We start from the raw sequence: 18,415 nt of genomic DNA, 5'->3' as shown, positions 1-18,415 counted from the left end.
ATTTTTGGAGGCTGAGGTGGGCGGATCACCTGAGGTCAGGAGTTCGGGACCAGCCTGGCCAACATGGCAAAACTCCATCTCTACTAAAAATATAAAAATTAGCCAGGCGTGGTGGTGCACACCTGTAGTCCCAGCTGCTTGAGAGTCTGAGGCAGGAGAATCGCTTGAACCTGGGAGGCGGAGGTTGCAGTGAGCCAAGATCACGCCATTGCACTCCAGCCTGGGCAACAGAGCGAGCAAGACTCTGTCTCAAAAAATAAAAACAAATAAAAGAATGTATAAAAAATAAAAAGAATTTATGTGAAGAAAGATGTAGGATCACAAAGTGGCCATACGGGAGAGATTCTAGATATTCAGCCAGGGAACATGGTGAAGGTGAACTTACCCACATAAATAAGGGATGTGGCTATCAAGAAAAGGATGAAGATGACCCAGAGGAAGTGATAATGGCAAAAACAAACAAACAAAAAAACAAAGTCACAGTAAAGGAACTCAGCTATTTCACGACATTGAAATGGCAAAGGATAAAATGTTGGAAGCCAACCCAAATTTAGGAGTATGGCAGTTTTCCAAGGCATAGAAAAGATGTGTATTCTATATCGTAAGTTATTTGACAAGGAGAAGACAAACACTGTTCAAAATGCCCTCGATAGGCCAGATGTGATTGCTCGCTTCTGTAATCCCAACACTTAGGGAGGCCAAAGCAGGAAGATCGCTTGCACACAGGAGTTCAAGACAAGTGTAAGCAACATAGCCTGACCCTGTCTCTACAAAAAAGAAAATAGCCAGGGGTGGTGCTGTGTGCCTGTAGTCTCAGCTCTCAGGAGGGTGAGGTGGGAGGATTGCTTGAGCCCACGAGGTTGAGGCTGTAGTAAGCTATGATTGATTACACCACTGCACTCCAGCCTGGGTAACAGAATGAGGCCCTGTCTCAAACAAAGCAAAGCAAAATACTCTGGATAGAGTTTTTTTAACAGAGAAATGAAACATTTTAATGCTCAATGTTTCTAATATTTTAAATTAGTGTGCTAAGCAAATGCTTATTTTACTAGTTTTTTCCTTCCCCTCTACATGTATGAGTTTTTAATGTTTTGACATAAATTTTTTAAAGTTGTGGAACAGTAATTTCCCATTGACTATTAAAATGACTGTGCACTTTGAACTTGCATGGTTACTTTTATGGTTCCACACGTCTATGCAAAGCAGTTTGTGTGTTTGTGTGTGTGTGAGACAGAGAGAGAGAGAGAGAGAGAGATCTTTGCTGAAGTGTGTGTATCTGTGTGTGATCTTTGCTGAAAGTCCTCCTAAGATGTATCATGTTATGTTTTTACTTGAATTATTCACCTAAGCCTGGCAAGTATAACTTAGCCTTTTCCTGATGGTGCAGTCATCATTAATAATAAGTTATTGTTTTCTGCTATAATGTAGAATAGTCTGGTAGTTAAGGGTGTGGTTTATATAGCCAGACTTCCAGTTCAAATACTGAGTCATCTTCTTACTATTATATGATCTGGAACAAGATGCTATATGTCTCTGTGCCTCAATTTCCTCATCTGCAAAATGCAGAGAGTAAGAGTGGCTGCCTTTTTAGGGTTATTGTGAGGTTTAAATGACTAAATGTACCCAAAGCACTGAGTGGCTGTCAACCCAGCAAACGTGTCAGCCAGTGTTGCTGCTGCTGCTGGCAGGGACAATGGTGGTAGTAGTAGCTGCATCAGTAGTAGTAGAAGTATTAATGATGCTGTGTATCTGAAGATTTATTAAAAGTTGAGGCTATTTTTTTCTATATTAGAGAGCCTCAAACTACTATGCTTTTGATTTCTTCTGTTGCTTTATTTACGTGTTTTCCTCTCTCATTATTGGGCTATTAATGGACATTGTTTGCATTGGACTCAAGCAGAAAAACTACCTCATTCTCATCAGTATCTTATTAATTTGATGTTCTTAACCACTATGGGTGTAATGACCTTCTGAAAGTCTGACTTGTTGCAGTAGCATGGAACCCTGGATTGTGGCTCAGTTCCTCATGGACAGCCTATCACAGGGAAGCCCAGAAAAGAACCATTTATTTTGCTCAGGCCTAACATTCATGAAGGTGCCTCCGAGTTGCCATTTGACATTATCTCCAAATGAGGTTATGCTCTTAATAGTTGTATTTTATCTGCCTTAAAAGCATTAAGTTATTCTTTGTGAGCATTAAAACTATATTAGTTTGTTACCCTCTTTTGGCATTTCATTTTTAATATACTGAGAACCTTGAAGTACAGAAGTGGCCCAGGCCCTTCTGAGGAGCCCTGCTCAACAGACAAGTGGATGGAGTTCCTGACTGTGTTAAGAGTAGATAGTAACTTGATTGCTGATCTCGGAATAGGAAAGCAGAACTGTATTTCTTGCAGCTCTCCATTGTTTCTCTAAGTCTCTTTCAGGCTCTCAAATTCTCTCAGGTTTTTTGATTCTACCCAAGGGAGCTGAGCATAGCATGTGCCTAACTTGTAAGGACAAAGGTGTCAATACTTCACATTTATAATTTGGTAGGGTCTTCAGGGCCAGATGTTTTGTGGGCCAACCTCTACTAAATCTAAAAGTCATTCTCCACATAGAGTATATTGTGTTTAATACTGCTTAAAAGGTATCAGTCACATGTGTTCTTAGTTGAACTTATGGCTAAAATAATTTTTTTATTTTTTTGAGACTGAGTCTTGCTCTGTTGCCCAGGCTGGAGTGCAGTGGGGAGATCTCGGCTCACTGCAGCCTCCGCCTCCCGGGTTCAAGCGATTCTCCTGCCTCAGCCTCCCGAGTAGCTGGGACTATAGGCACATGCCACCACACCTGGCTAATGTTTGTATTTTTAGTAGAGATGGAGTTTCACCATATTGGCCAGGCTGGTCTTGAACTCCTGACCTTGTGATCCACCTGCCTTGGCCTCCCAAAGTGCTGGGATTACAGGCGTAAGCCACTGCGCCTGGGCATTTTCCTTTTTCCAACCAAATTGCTTTTAACTAAAATAGTGTATTAATTGACCTTGTCTCAGATGTGTAAGCTGTAGCTCCCCTTTTCCCTTCCTTACTCACCTCTGTGTGCTTATGGCATATGGGGAAAGAGAAAACCTTTTTTTTTTTTTTTTTTTTGCAAAAGTGATCTGAAGTTATTGATCAGTAAACTGGAAAACCCACTGTACCAGAAATTCAGTTAAACTGAGGCTCAATTTTCTTCCCCTTTATGGTCAGCTTTGTACATTTCAGTCCCAACTCAGGGAGAACTGGGAGTGCAGTTGGCATCCCAGTTGCCTGACAAATGAATGAAATAAGAAACAGAGTCTGTTGAGTTAATGTCATCAGTTTATTGAACCACAGTGGGAGGAAAAAAAACTATATCCAAAAAAGCCCTTACCCTTCAGACCAACTCATCTCTTGAATATGGGAAGCATTTGTTAACAAAAGTATAAGGTTTGTGAATAGTTATGTCCTATACACAGTTATTTTCTTACATCATGGATATTCCCTTAATAACCTTTGAAAGAAGAAGTGGGGATTTTTGAAAAGTTCTAGCCATTGGCCAGGGCAAGACTGAACGTGCTATCTGTTGAAATGTTAAAAGGGTTGAATTCTGAAGGAAAGCTAGCAAGATTTCGCTAGTATTATGTGCTGTGTGTTGAGGTGGTAAAAACATGTATGAACCTGCAGTTGTTGGGGTTTAATTGGGGTTAAGTTGTTCCTTAATTTAGAGAATTTGATTTCTTTTCAGGGACTTTTTTTTCTTATGGGAAAATACCATAAAATTTACTATGTTAGCTTTTTTTTTTTTTTTTTTTTTTTTTTTTAAAGACAGAGTTTTGCTCTTTTTACCCAGGCTGGAGTGCAATGGCACAATCTTGGCTAATTGCAACCTCAGCTTCCCGGGGTTCAAGCAATTCTCCTGCCTCAGCCTCCTGAGTAGGTGGGATTACAGGGCCTGTGCCACCATGCCCGGCTAATTTTGTATTTTTGGTAGAGATGGGGCTTCTCCATGTTGGTTAGGCTGGTCTCAAACTCCCTACCTCAGGTGATCGACCTGCCTTGGCCTCCCAAAGTGCCGGGATTACAGGCATGAGCCACCGTACCTGGCCCATTGTAGCCATTTTAAGTGTACATTTCAGTAACATTAAGTACATTTACATTGTTGTGCAACCATCACCAACAGCCCATCTTCAGAACTTTTCCATTATCTCAAACTGAAATTCTGACCTCATTAAGCACTAACTCCCCAGCCCTCTTCCTTCAGCCCCTGGTAACCACTGTTCTCTTTTCTCATCTCTGAAATCATACAGTATTTGCCCTTTTGCATCTAGATTATTTCACTTTAGGGAATTTGATTTTATGTCAGTTTTTCTAACAGGTTGCTTTTGGAGACAGTAATATCAAAAACTTACTGTCCAAAGCCCTGAGTCTGAAATTCTGCATCCAAAAGTGCTACAGTATGCATTAAACTGATTAAAATAATGTAGCATCTTTGAGGACGAGCTCTATGTTCAACTTTGTTGTTGTTTAATATTTATATTGTAAGAAAATCTCTCATACATGAAAATGTAAATGTAAAATTCCACTATTTTGTTGCCATTGCTTTTCTTGTTTGGGGGATCATTACTGTATTATTGGCTTCCAGGATCTCAGCAGGGCACGAGGGAGGTTTGGCCTGTCTGAATTTTGGAATCAAGTTTGGTGATGTGTGAGCTGTCCCCAGAAAGCACTAGTATAATGTAATGGTCTTAACCTGCATTCTTTAATGCTTAGTCCTGGGCTCTATAACCCCACCCCCATGCCCAGCAGCATCCCAGGGTCCTCTTCTGGAATCCAACTAGAGTTCCTAAGGGAGGAGGTTCCCCAGAGGGAGAAAGAGAAAGTGTCAGTGGACAGAAATATGATACTGAAATAGCAGAGTTAGTGTTTGAGTACTGACTTTCCCGTTTCACATGAAAGAAATTTCCATGCCTTGTCTGGATATCTTTAGAATTGCTCCTTTCAGTGTTAAGATGGTTTGTTCCACTGTAAGGACTGTGCCACATGGCTTGGTGGACTTGGAGAGGCGGAGGTGGAAACAATGCGCAGGAGTTGGCTTGGGCTTTTTGTTTGCGTGTCCCTGTTTACCTATTCATAATCATGGATCCCCTCTGCTTTGTGATATTGTGAACCACGCATAACAGCACTTCTTTACACCACCGGCTTGAGAAGAAGGCGCCTGAGGCTGACTTTCTGGACCTTCCGTCACGCAGTAAAAGATGTGGTTGGTGTGTGTCAGGATGAGAGGGCCACGACTGGACCCACGTGTGGCCGCTTCCCGGGTCTGCCATGTGCTTTGCTAGCTGCAAAGTGTTTCCTCTAAAACAGCTAATCCTGCATGACTGTCTCCTGCATTTTGCTGTCAGAACGTGCACGCTGCTTTCATAAGAACTAATTGAAGAGGGAGCTAGTTTGCATCTTGTTCTTGCACACCCTGAGTCATGAAAAACATTTTCTTTTAAGCAAAATTGAAAGAAAAGAGAGAAAGACAGAAAGAGGGCCAAAAAAAAAAAAAAAAAAAAAAGGTTGCCATCCAGTGGAGGAAGGAGTAATTCCCTGCTTCATTCAGGAAAAACGCAGGCTGAAATATGCTTAACTGTTTTAACTTGACTGGGGATTTTTACCACCATATGGGTTTTTTTTCGTGACATCCGGAGCCAAACGGGTGCAGTGTGCCTTTAAGAAAAGAGGTGCCTCACTAAACTTCGCTGTAGTTGTGTTTCACCGTTTCGGTAGGGAAGGAAAGTGTTAATTTCTTATTTGTACACTTTTTTTCCCCGACTTCCTTCCTATTCACTTCATTAAATCTAGAGGCAGTTCAGCATGGGAGCCGTCTGTATGTTGAATTAGGGCTCGCACTCTTGCGCAACACGTCACCAGTCGGAAACTGGGGGTTTGCTTCTGTGATTTATTTCATTATTGTGCTGGTAAAAGGTTTGGAAGGGAATTCTTTTTGGGGGTAGTACTTTAGCATTGTATAGCAAGTTTTAGGGTTTTTTTTGTGTGCCCCCCCCAACCCCCAGCGCTGAGTTTGAGTCAGTTGAGCCAGTTTAATAAATAATTTTTTAAAATAAAAGAACAGTTTAAAATCTCCATGAATAATTTTACTTACATGCAGGAGTAATCTTACTCTACTCTTTATGTGCGAAAAGCATTGGGAAGTGTTTAGTGAATTGATTTCCATTAGAAAAAGACCCTTAGAAATCACAGAACATAAAGCACTGCATATGGATGTGTTTGGGGTCTTTGGGGAGGAGGGAAGATGTTTTGTAGCTCTCTGCATTCCTGCATAAAACCTTTAGTTTAAGGGGAATAATGGTCAGTACTTTGTGTGTGTTTCCTTGTAATTCCAGAACCTAAATTTAATAAGAATCTGCACGTATTAGCAATTGTAATAAAAATTGTTTCATTTGTTCTGTTTGCAATTTAGTTTGTTTTCGCTTCTTAGCTACTCACAGATTTAGAGATTTAAAAGTGCAAATATCACAAGCTTATGCTTTTTCCCTCTTTTCAAAATTAAGGGGGGTGAGAGTAGAAATATCCTTTTTTACAACTCCCCCCAACTTCATTTATCCCACTGAGAAGAAAAACAATGAAAAATTTTACAGCATGAAACTGAAAGTGAAGTGTTACAGTTGTTCTGGATTTTCTTTAAAGAGCAGAATAACATATTATATTAAAATATTTGAATCTTAGAACATGTACATTGCTTTTATTTACATGCATTGAATTTTTTTAAAAAATTGTCTTCTATTTTAAAAATCATTTAGACTGCTCCAAACCATGCTGCTATTTTTTAAAAAATAAGGTATAAAATACCAAAAAAGAATACCTTGTTTTAATTTTTTAAAATAAATTTGAATATTAATTTGTTTTCTTACTGGCTTAATTGTTAAAATGCGAGCAAGAATCAGAAACCACCTGAGCTAAAATCTCTAATTCTGCTGCCTGGAATAATAAGGGGAAAAAATATGATAAGTAGTTGTCAATATTAAAACAGGCTGAAGGAGGAAGCCTTCGGGCCTTGTAGTAGGTAGAATGAAACAGCAGATTTGAGTATCCACAATCCTTTCAGTATTAAATTTTCAGTAAAATAAAATTACTTGTATATGAAAACATAGCCTTTCCCCAGCTCTCTTTTTTTTCCTGATCAGCTGATGAAGAGACTAGCAGCTCGCTGCTTTGCTGGCTTGTTAATTTTATCCCCACTAACTGTGATTTCCGATAGCCGGCCTGCTGATAGTGGTAAGGTAAATATCCTTTTTCGTTGCCGTCTTGAAGATTCAGTAGAACTACATCCCAGGCATGTGTAGGTGTGTAACACATCAAAAGCCGGTGTTCTCCGTATTTCTGTGTGCAACTGGGTGCTTGAGGAGAGCAATACCATTAACTGTTGACAGCCTTGCATGCTGTATTTATTATTAGCATGTTCAGCCTCCAAGATATGCGGGACAATTTCCTTTTCTTAATCTTTGCTTAGCTGCAGTGTGTTTAGCTGTATAGTGGGTGTCCTGCTTTTAGGCAAATGAATATTAATGCAATAATGTGAAGCTTTTTTTTTTTTTTCCTTTTCCTTTTTCCTCATAACTCATCAGATCTCGCCTCCTTCATAGTGGTTATCTGAACACTGTAGGATCGTGATGGAAATTGTCTTTTGATTATTAAGGCCTAGGCTCAGACTGTCCCTTAGGAATCTGTCTGTGTGCATGTTGCTTCTATGGATTTGCACATTGGAGGATGCATAGAAAACATTTTTTTTTAAAAAAATCCCACTGGCATTTTTAACATGCCAGGTTGTTTTGTGTTCTGCACCAGGTTTTCTTCACAAAACCTTTCTTTTTCAGAAAGCATTGTACATAAGTGAAAGAAATTATGTCTGAGCTGTAATCACTCTTTATATTGATTGTTATACTCACATGATCATAAATATTAGCCATGTTTGGTGCTGTGGAGAAATGAAGGTAATTGCCTTATGATTAGAGCTCTTTCAGCTACGAGAAAGGATTGATTATCATTTGCATACTGGAGGCAATATTGAGAGGCAGGAGGAACAAATAACAACATTAGTTATTTTGTGTGAGAGAGCAATCTCAAAATGTAATTTAAAGATTTTTTTTTAGAAAATTTCTTTTCTATGTTCAAATTTTATGTTCTTTTTTTTTCTTCCTTTGCAGTATTTTTCCCCTTTATTTTTCTTCTTTTGAGTTTTGAGATTTACCAGGAAAAAAAAAAAGTTTAAACTTCTGGGTCTGTCACATGGATCTTTTAGCCCTTTATGAACAGGTTTCTTTTATACCTGGTTGTTTTTATAGCTATTTTATTATCTCTCTGCATTAGTGCTGCTGGCTCTGGTTTAAAGCAAGCGTTTGCAGGTAATTGGAAAAAAGTGTTTATTGTTTGTGAGTGTGTGTGTTCTTTATCGAATGATTTAAGTGCGTTTACCAAGGAATGTGGCTTTGTACTTTCCCGTTTCCTTGTTTACTAATTGCCACGTTAGAACAAAAATCTAGATGGAATTTTGATTTACATTGTTAATCATGAATAAATTGATGCAAAACCTGAAGAAAAGGTCAAAGCTTATATGATCGTGTGGATGTATTCTTAGGGATTTTTTTTTCATAACCCACCCCTCGTTTTGTTTACCTTTTCCTTCCCTTACAGTAATGAGAAAATTAGGGTCTTGTTCTTAAACTGAGCTAAAATTTCATCTGGATTCAGTTATCATCAAACTCTTGAATTTATAGATCTTTTAATATTTGTCATATTCTTCTTTACTGTGATTGTTTTGGGCCTTCAATGTGTTTTGCTCATGAAACAGACTTGAGTTAAAAATGCATTTATCCAATATGGTAGCATTCCTTTTTTCTTCTTCCTCCACTGATTACTGTTAACTTTTACTTTTTTTTTGGTTAATTTCTTTCATTTTATTCTAATTGTTGGAGCTATATATAAATATACACATACTTTTTTGTCTTGGTTATTTTCTTGTCTTGAATTTTTCTCCTTTGTTTCCAATGAACAGGCGATTGAAGACGGCAATTTGGAGGAAATGGAAGAGGAAGTACGGCTTAAGAAGCGAAAAAGACGAAGAAATGTGGATAAAGATCCTGCGAAAGAAGATGTGGAAAAAGCTAAGAAGAGAAGAGGCCGCCCTCCCGCTGAGAAACTGTCACCAAATCCCCCCAAACTGACAAAGCAGATGAATGCTATCATCGATACTGTGATAAACTACAAAGATAGGTGAGTGTTTGGTTCCTTCACCTTGATCATCTCTCACCAAGACGCTGAGTGGCGCTCCCTGAGGAGCAGGAGTTGTTAAGTTATGCACTTAGGTTTTATTAAGGTTCTTTCTAGTTTGTGTTTTATGGCTTTCTCTCTTTGTACCTGTTTAAAATGGCCACTATTGCTATTTTGTATGATGTTTCATCAGGTATTATTTAAGATAGTTGAAAATTTAGTTTAGATTACAAAATTTTTAAAATATCTAAATTAGAAAAGGATTCTTAAGGACCTCTGAAATACCATCTGAAAATGAAGATATTTCAGATGAAAGGGATTGGAATGATGGAGTAATATTTTTTTTTAATTGAATTGTTAGAGAAATAAGAATCCTAATATATTTAAGGTAAATATTTCATGTTAAAACTGTTTAAAGCAAAATAGATGCTTCATAGTAAATACAGTTTCTTCTTTCCTTCCAACACTTGAATTTCTGAGCACTTGAGTTATCTCTTTCTTCCTAATACCACATAGTCAGCATGGTCTTTCAGCAAATTTACCTTTTTCATGGGATTTCTGGATACGGACTTTGAGAAAGCTGTGTGGAACACTCCTCCCAGGCCATTTTAAACAATGAATAATTATTTGAAAACCAAAGACACTGTAGGGTGTCAGTCAGATCCATACAGTAGGTGAACTAGTTAGGCTACATTTTGGTTAGTTGACTTGGTTTCCACTTTGTTATCACGTGGTAATGTTTTTATTTGAAGATGGCTTCTCGTTTCAGTTGAAAAATTGACAGGAAACAGACATTTTCACTCTCTCAGTTGCATAGTGGTATTAATCAGTTTTAAATTACCAATTGAAAAAGGGGGTGCATCATTTCTGGAGATACTGCAGTACCAGGTCGATGTGTGGAGTGGATGGAGCAAGCTCCTGTTCTAGCTCCCTGCTTCCAAAATCCACTTAACATATTGTCCTCGGATAGAGGAGGAATCAGATATTAAGCATGTAACAACAGATACTACACTTGGTCTTAGCCAAAAGGCTGAGAAGCAGTTAGTTACCAGAAATGTTTGACATTAACTAGTGTTGCTCTGTGCACCTGTAAGTGTTTAACATGAATAACTACGTTGTGTTTTTAGTTTTTCATTATGGCTTTGCTGAATACATCATAGTGGGAAGGAAAAATTATTATAAAAATTAAGTGGTATAAAAAGCAAGAAACTTTCCACCATGGGGTTTTGCTGTTAAGCCTTTCTTATCTGCAAGGAGTTTTCAGAAATGGGGAAAGAGGAGTAGGTGGAGATGTTTGTGAAAAGGCCGGAATTTCTTGCTCCGTTTTGCCCACCAGGTCTCAGATTTTGTGCAGTTGTCCTTTTTTCAAAAAATAAATAAGTGCATCCCCTTTAAGGCTTCTGAAGTGGCCAGAAGGGCAACCCCATTCTCTTGGGTTTGGACCAACTGTTCATTAATGAGGGGGAATGACAGCAATCCAGGAAGGAAATTTTGACCACAAGTCCATGCTTTGTCCAGAGTGAACATGAAAACTTCCTTGTAAACCATGAATCAGTAACTCTTACGTTTCTATTCACCCCCCAGCTCCCCTTGTATATTTGCCATAGAAAGGGACAGTATTCTAGAAGCCAGCTTGGATTATTATGCCTTATTTTCTCAGTCCCTGGTTTAAAGCAAAGCATTACTAAGTAGAGAGCATCACTCTGTATATACATCAAATTTTTTTGCCTTTGTCTCAGGAGAGTGTAACATCTGTTTCTCTGACCAGATGTGCTGTGATGTGTGACAGGCATTTTGTTCATTACTTGCTGAGTGAGTCAAGGGCTGTTGTAACACTGAGAAGGGCCAGGAAAGTCCTTGGAGGTTGAGAAGCTAGGCCTTTCATGCTAAGGTGATGGCTGTGTCTTTCTCTAGTGACATAAAAGAAGTCACCAACAGGTGGATGACATACTGCCAACAGATTCATTTGGTTTTATGTTTTTTTTGAGGGGTGGGGGTCAGCAAATACATAAACCTGGAGAGATTTCTTGCAAAAATTTCCCTCCCATCCCCCACCCTTTTGAAAAACCAGAAACTCTGGCAGCACTTTGCCTAGCTCTCCCTAAGGTAGCAATCAGTAGGCATGAAGAAGTGGCCATCCTTTCATAGGCAGCATCGCGCTGTAGGTTGCCACAATCCCCATCACTCTCTATCATCTCTTCAGTATGGAGTGGGTCACCATTTACTGCCATGCTTTTTATGCCTGACTCACTTCATTCATTTGTATTACCTGCTGGCTCCATAGCCTTTGAGTTTATGACTTCCTGGTATACATGGCTATGGGCTGACCACTTTCCTAGAAACCATCCAAAAATATGGAGTGGTAGGAGATTATATGCCTTAAACCTCAGCTAAGCATTGCACAGTGGTTTAGAGTACAGACTCTTGTCTTGATTTAACCACCTGCATTTGAATCCTGACTCTGACATTCACTAGCTATGGGACAGTTGAGTAATTTACTTAATCTCCCTGAGCCTCAGTTTCCCCATCCCAGAATCCCAGAAATGGGATTCATTACTGTGCCTGCCTCTAGAGTCCTTGTGTGTCATCAAGGATTTAATGTAACTCAGGTTCTTTGAACAGTTTCATTATTAATAATCAGCCTTTCAGACTTTGAGGCTAATCAGGTAGGTGAATGGACCTCTGAGCACCAGAAAGAAAGTGTCCTTGCTGATGCTGATTTCCATGGTTTTATTTCTAGAAACAGAAAATGCAGTTTCAGTGGTACTGTTTATTGACTATGTCTTTAGTTCTACTGTAGGTAAAGGGTATTTAAATATTTCAGCATGCAGATATTGAGTAGCTTTTTCTTTTTAACTTTTCCTTGTTTTATTTGCTTACTTACTTTTCCTTAAAAAGTGTCCTGGTAAGACACATTCTATTAGCTCCCACATTTAGATGTTTTCTGGGGAGTATGTACTAAATTTCCCACCACTGAATGTTTCATATACATTTCATGTTGGTAATCCTCTAGAAAAAGCACTAACTATTTATATTTTGTATTTCTCTTTAACTTGGTACTCAAGTAGGAGGCACTCAAATTAGGAGAGCCTTAATTAGATACAGTATCATATTTTCGGTTGGTTTTAGAAAATGCTGCTGGGAGATGTACATTTCACTGTGTTGAGATTTTTGCACCATTAAAGTCAGTTATTTAAATAGTAACTCAACCCACCTGTGAAAGAAATACCACCTGTGCCAACCTCCTTCCCATCACTTTGGTCAAATGTTAGGGCTCTGACAGTCATGTAGATTAACAGTGTATTAAATAAGAACAGCCATTTATATTTAACTGATATATAAGAAGAATTAATTAGCTCTCATGAGACAGTTGTTTAAAAGTTCATGCATGATTCTGGGGCAGATGTATCTTGATATTTTCATAAAGAACTAAGATCATTTATGTGTGTGTTTATTGCTTTTTAGTCAGTGATAGGACTTGTTTTTTAAAAGGAGGGTGCTTCTAAAAATCTAACCCTTAAGAGCCAGATATTGTGTGATTCATAAATGTAAAATCCCTCTGCAGTAACTGCCATCTATTCAGAGGTAGTACTGGTCTGCTGCTACTGGCCCCCATCATTTTATTTGCACAAATAGAAAACTTTATATCAAGTAGTACTAGAAGGCTTTGTTTTGACTTGTTAAGCGTGCTTTGTTTTCTGCTTATTTAGAAGCTTTTAAAAACTCATATTCTCAATTTATGTAATATTTAACCTAAGACTGTTCTTTGAGAAGGGATTCATCCTGTTTGCATTTGTACCCTTGAAAATTGCCCCTGGGATGAGATGTAGAATTAGTTGGTAAAGAGTAGAGTCTGTGGAGCTATTCCAACTCTAGAGACATGGCTTTCAGTTACTTGGATAAAGAAGAGAGAGAGATTCCTAGAGACATTATTAAAGTTGGAAGGGACGTTTAGCTCTGCCTGACCCAACTTCCCACAACACAAATAAGTCCCCCTGTACCACCTCTGGCATGTGGTCATCCACCTCCATGTGGACACTCCAGTGTGAGCTCCCTGCTTCAGAGCAGTTCTAGACACCAAAGGACAGTTCTAAACACATCACCATTTCCTACATTAAAAGGGATGCAGCCATCTGACCCCTAGCTATTTGTTCTACTTGGAACCTCGGAGAATAAATCTGCTCTCATTCTGAGAAATATCCTTTAAAATGTATCAACAAGCATATCTACCTCAGGACATTCTTCTTCAGGTTGGAACACTTCACTTTGCTCTCTGAGTGATGCCTAGACATTGGCCACATTCCAGTCTCCTAGTGTCCCATTTCAAACATGGCGCCCAGAACTCCAATGGGGTATTCTGATCATTAATTGCAGGGTGGTTAGCTTCCTTATTCTGGACACCAGAATTCTGTTAGCATAACTCAAGGGTGTGTTTACTTTTTCCAGCAACCTTGACACAGTTAACTCATTGAATATGTGACTTGTTGAAATCACCCCCACTCCCCACCCCAAAACACACATACACAGCTCTGATTTCATATGAATACTGCCAAGGTTGGCTTTCAACTAAGCATAATTTTTTTGAACCTATACCTACTGATTGTATTCTTATCCCTGTGTAGTTCCAGCCTTACTACTTTTCATCCCATCATCCTTGCATGATACTGTACCTCTAAATTTTTATCTATGTAAAAATTATGTTTACTATGTTTACGTATCTAAGTTTTTGTCATCCAAAGATTTGATATAAGCTATTGCTTAGAAACTTAGACAAAGGACAGGTCTCTGTGACATACCCCTGAAAATCACTTCAGGTTGACATGAATGTATTAATCAGTAATCCTTTAGGTTGGCTACCCATCAGTGAACTCATATAGCCATGCTCTCATGTCACCCACATTTATCCTTTCTCAGCATTATCAAGAAAGGCTAAAACCATGATACACCATGGCTAGGCTTTCCAATCTATCAACCTAGAAACCCTGCCGAAAAAGTGAAATGAGGTTAGCTTGCCATGGCTTTTTCTAAGAGACCTCCTGCTGGCACTTAATGATGTTATTTATCTTTTCCAAATAGCCCTGTGGCATCTGAATAATTTCTTCTAAATTTTTACCAAGGGTCAACATCAAGTGTAACAGTCTCAAATTTTCTTTCTCATATTGAAATTGGGACATTTGCTTATCTCTAGTTTTCTAATTCCATTTTTATGCTCTGTGATTTCCTAAATGTTATTAGCAGAAGCAATCTACATGCTTTTCCAGGATTTAATTAGTTTGCAACTGGACACTTGAACTTACTTGAAGTGGCTTGATATGCTCTTTCTATCAACTCTCCTATCAGGAGCTTTTGTTCACCATTTATTATGCCTTGCTTTTCAAATCTGAGCATTGTTCTCATTCCTGAAGAATCTGGAAACAGAAAGTGAGTAGGGTGTCATCACCTCCTCCCTCTCTATCAATTGTTCGAAGACAATTCTTTCAGAAGCAGTCCACAGGAAGACCAGCCCTGCTGTCTGTAAAAGGGTTTGGACATCAGGTCTAGCCTTGAAGATGGTTGCAGCAAAGTGATGGAGGAGGCAGGAGATACCGGCTTGGTCAGTGCCTGGTCAGTCCAATTGGTGAACACAGCTCCGGTGCACAGAGGGGTGGCAGCCACGTGGCTCCTGCCTCCCTGACACTCTTCAGTCTCTGCTGTCTTCCTCTAGCTGGGAATGTGTTCTTCTTGCCCCTAAATTTAATAAGCCTTTGTGGTATCTCTGGGAATTGTGGTAAGACTCAGCTTGTCCTAAATTTTTAGTTCTCACATTGGAGAAAATCATTCATTCTTTTTAGAAATATTTCCTTCATTGTTTTCTTATTTCCAGGACTGTACTCTTGAATATAATTATAGGGTAAAAAATTCCAGGTACTTACCCCACTAGCTCATCATGCAGTGGAAGAGATAGCTTTCCTATGGGATATTACTGAAGAGGTAGCTGGCCTGGGGAATTCAGGGAAGTAGGGGTCATATGAACCCCATTATGTGAGGATACAATGACATTACCTGGTACTTATAATCAATTTAGGACATTATAATAACATTTACTTGGGAAAATGAGCTTTTTTCTTTTTTTTTTTTTTTTTTTTTTTTTGAGAGAGTTTTGCTCTTGTTGCCCAGCTGGAGTGCAATGGCAACCTCTGCCTCCCAGGTTCAAGCAATTCTCCTGCCTCAGCCTCCAGAGTTGCTGGGATTATGGGCGTGCACCAACACACCTGGCTAATTTTGTATTTTTAGTAGAGACAGGGTTTTGCCATGTTGGTCAGGCTGGTCTCGAACTCCTGACCTCAGGTGATCTGCCTTTCTCAGCCTCCCAAAGTGCTGGGATTACAGGCGTGAGCCACCATGGCCGGCAAATGATCTGATATTTTATTACATTATAGCACCTTTCCAAGAATTTGGTAAACTACAAACCTGTGGACTAATTGTACTTAATTCCTATACACACTGAAAAGTAATTTGCAGCATTTTTCTCATTTTGAGTAGGGCTGAAACTCTGTTGAAGGCCCACATATAATCAGCCCATTCTCCAGAAGGGCAGGGCTCTTATTTAAAAATATTGCCTTGTTCCAAGGCTTTCTCTGTCTCGGAAGTTCTTTATTTGAAGTGCGTTAGGTATTTACTGTGTCGAAGGCTTTCCCACACTGATTATCATCTCAAGGCTTCATCAAACCAATGGATCTTTACACTGGCATTCATACTGTCTTTCTAAAATAAGTTTTAGTAACAAACATTTTAAACCAAATCCATGTCATTATGTAGTTATTATTTTTTGTTACTTTGTTTTAGGGTTTTAAAAATTTGTATTTTTTTTTTCCCCAAGCCAATCAGATGGCTGACCTGCATGGACTCCTTATCAGAATGATTTGAAATTATTCTGCTGGGATCTTTGGTTGTTCAGAACCCATTGAGTTGTAATCTGTGTCAGTCTTAGATGACAGAGCCATACCTAGCTTCTCTCAGTTATTTACAATCTACTCTGTAAAGTGTCTAAGGTAGTACTTGTTTTCAGGTTTTCCTCCCGTCACTCGTGCACATTCGGAGATGACATGGTCTACTTAAGCTTCTGTGTCTCCTTGGTCAGCATCATCATTAGCCCAAGGTCCTAAAAGTGAAATAATAAACACTTTCCCAATTCTGTGCCTTATTGCTGACACTCAGAGTCCCCTCAACCTGCTCTTAATTGTCCCTACAAGACACCCGTTCATCTGCCTCCTCACACCCTGTCTTCCTGAGGCCCTTGCACTGCTGGCCTGGCCTGGCAAGCTGCAGGGTGGACTGCGTGCCCTGCCTCCAGTCTCTTCCTGTCCTGGCTTCTTTCTGAGGCACCTAACTGGTCATTTCATGTTGTAACTTTAGAACTCCTCACAGCGGCCCGTTGCCTACCTGATGATGACCAGACTTCTTAGCATAGGAGAATTGTTATCTTCCACAATCTGAACCTTCGGATCTTCCCAACTTTTTTTTTCCAGTGCACCCCTCCCAGCTCTCCTTATATTTCAGACATTCCAAAGAATTCTGTATATTTTGAAGAGAGCACATGCGCTTCCACCCCTCTGTTGATTTGTTTATGGGTTTATGCTTTTCCCTCTCTGCAACACCCCGACCCCCCGCTGACTCTAAAGCAGAATGGGGCAGTGACTCGGAGAAGGGATATATACGTGGACAGGCATAGGCTGTGAATGCCAAAGGGTGCTGTCTACACCTGGAGGGAGATCTAGAGGGTATGGAGGGTCTTCCCAGGATCTGTGAAACCTGGCAGCTGCTTCCCTGCCACCACACAAAGGGACACCAACATAGCAATTTCAAAAATCCTCAACTGAAAAGGCTTTTCTAGAGGCCTGTAGACGTGCCCAAGACCCCAGGTGGTGGTTTATTTTCATTTCCCACTGAAGATCATGAATTCAGTGATCTATTGAAAAGGAATAGAGCTCTTGGAAGCAGAGCTGACTAGTTAGATGGTGTTCAGACCCAAATTGGCTGATGCTTGGAATACCTTCTATGTGCAGGCTACTGTAACAAAACACTTTATCCTATTTAATTTTTATAAACTTTCTGAGGTAAGTATTTTCCCCATTTTACAAATGAGGGGCTAAACTCAGATAGACTAGCACTACCTTTCCAAGATCACACGCACCTCTAGCCAGTGGCTGCCTGTCTTCCACCTTCTGGAACAGTGAATGGAACATGTATAGAGGGAACAGGGTAACAGGAATTTCTGTGTGTGACGGAAGTAGGAAAATCCCAGAAAGGTTAGGAAATCCACTTTCCCCCGCCATTTTTAGAGAACTATGTTATTTTTCCGAATGAGGTTCCAAACATAACCCCGTGTAATCTTCCTAACAAGGCAGGTTGGTGAGGAGACTGAGGCTTGGAGAGTAAAATGACTTAGGCCAGGTCACCCAGCCTAGGAAGAAGGAGCCGGGCGGGGACGAGAACCCAGGTCTTCTGACTCTAGTGTTCTTTCTACTCTACCGCAGGTGTAACGTGGAGAAGGTGCCCAGTAATTCTCAGTTGGAAATAGAAGGAAACAGGTCAGGATCTGTCTTGTATTCCCCTATCTCTAAATACAGGTATCCCTCGTTACATGAAACAGATTGAATCATAGAATCGGCCTTTGGAAGCAAATTTCTTCGGTCACCTCCTCATCACCCCTACTTGAAGTGCGGGATAGAGGCACAGATACTCTTAAGCACCTGTCATGGCTTCTGAAGTTGTTTGTGCTGTATTTTAATCTGGCTGTGTCAATTCTATACATGCACTCCTTACAAGGGTATTGGGAGCTCCTGGAAAGCCCGCCCTAACTGCAGCATCTTGGAGATGGGTTTCTGTTGCTTCCCCCTCCCTTCCAGCGCAGCTTCTGTTGTGTGTTCCTTGGGCCTCTTTAACTCTGTGCTGTCTTGGTTTAGAAGCTTAATGCCAAGCACCTGTAGTGACTTGATCTCCTGCGAGACATGAAGAAGCGTGCATGTTCACGCTGTGTCTGCATTCTGGAGTTGATCATGGCATGCAGAGGGCAATTGCTGAGTTGTCTCTTGTTTGTGTGATGGGTTGGGTTTCAGGGTGTGACTCCTGGGCCTACCTGTTGTGTGTAGTCCCAAGCATCT

At 39.9% G+C, this 18,415-nt stretch overlaps 1 protein-coding gene and 1 non-coding gene across 15 annotated transcripts in view; one reads left to right on the top strand and one right to left on the bottom strand.

Annotated features, from left to right (window-relative positions):
- The window catches only part of SMARCA2 (SWI/SNF related, matrix associated, actin dependent regulator of chromatin, subfamily a, member 2), a 177,978-nt gene that overhangs the window by 136,975 nt on the left and 22,588 nt on the right, over positions 1-18,415 (top strand). For 8 of the 14 annotated variants that reach the window (XM_063713830.1, XM_054519339.2, XM_054519337.2 and 5 more), the window contains 2 exon segments: positions 9,058-9,275; positions 17,789-17,842. In XM_063713830.1, the coding sequence (XP_063569900.1) occupies positions 9,058-9,275; positions 17,789-17,842 (272 nt within the window). 14 annotated transcript variants of the gene reach the window in all.
- Positions 10,124-10,314, bottom strand: LOC112135057 (U2 spliceosomal RNA). The gene has a single exon (XR_002916370.2). It is a non-coding gene; the product is annotated as a U2 spliceosomal RNA (small nuclear RNA).

This window comes from Pongo abelii, chromosome 13, assembly GCF_028885655.2.
Source record: "Pongo abelii isolate AG06213 chromosome 13, NHGRI_mPonAbe1-v2.0_pri, whole genome shotgun sequence".
NCBI lineage: Eukaryota > Metazoa > Chordata > Mammalia > Primates > Hominidae > Pongo > Pongo abelii.
This window is presented reverse-complemented; position numbering and strand designations above follow the sequence as displayed.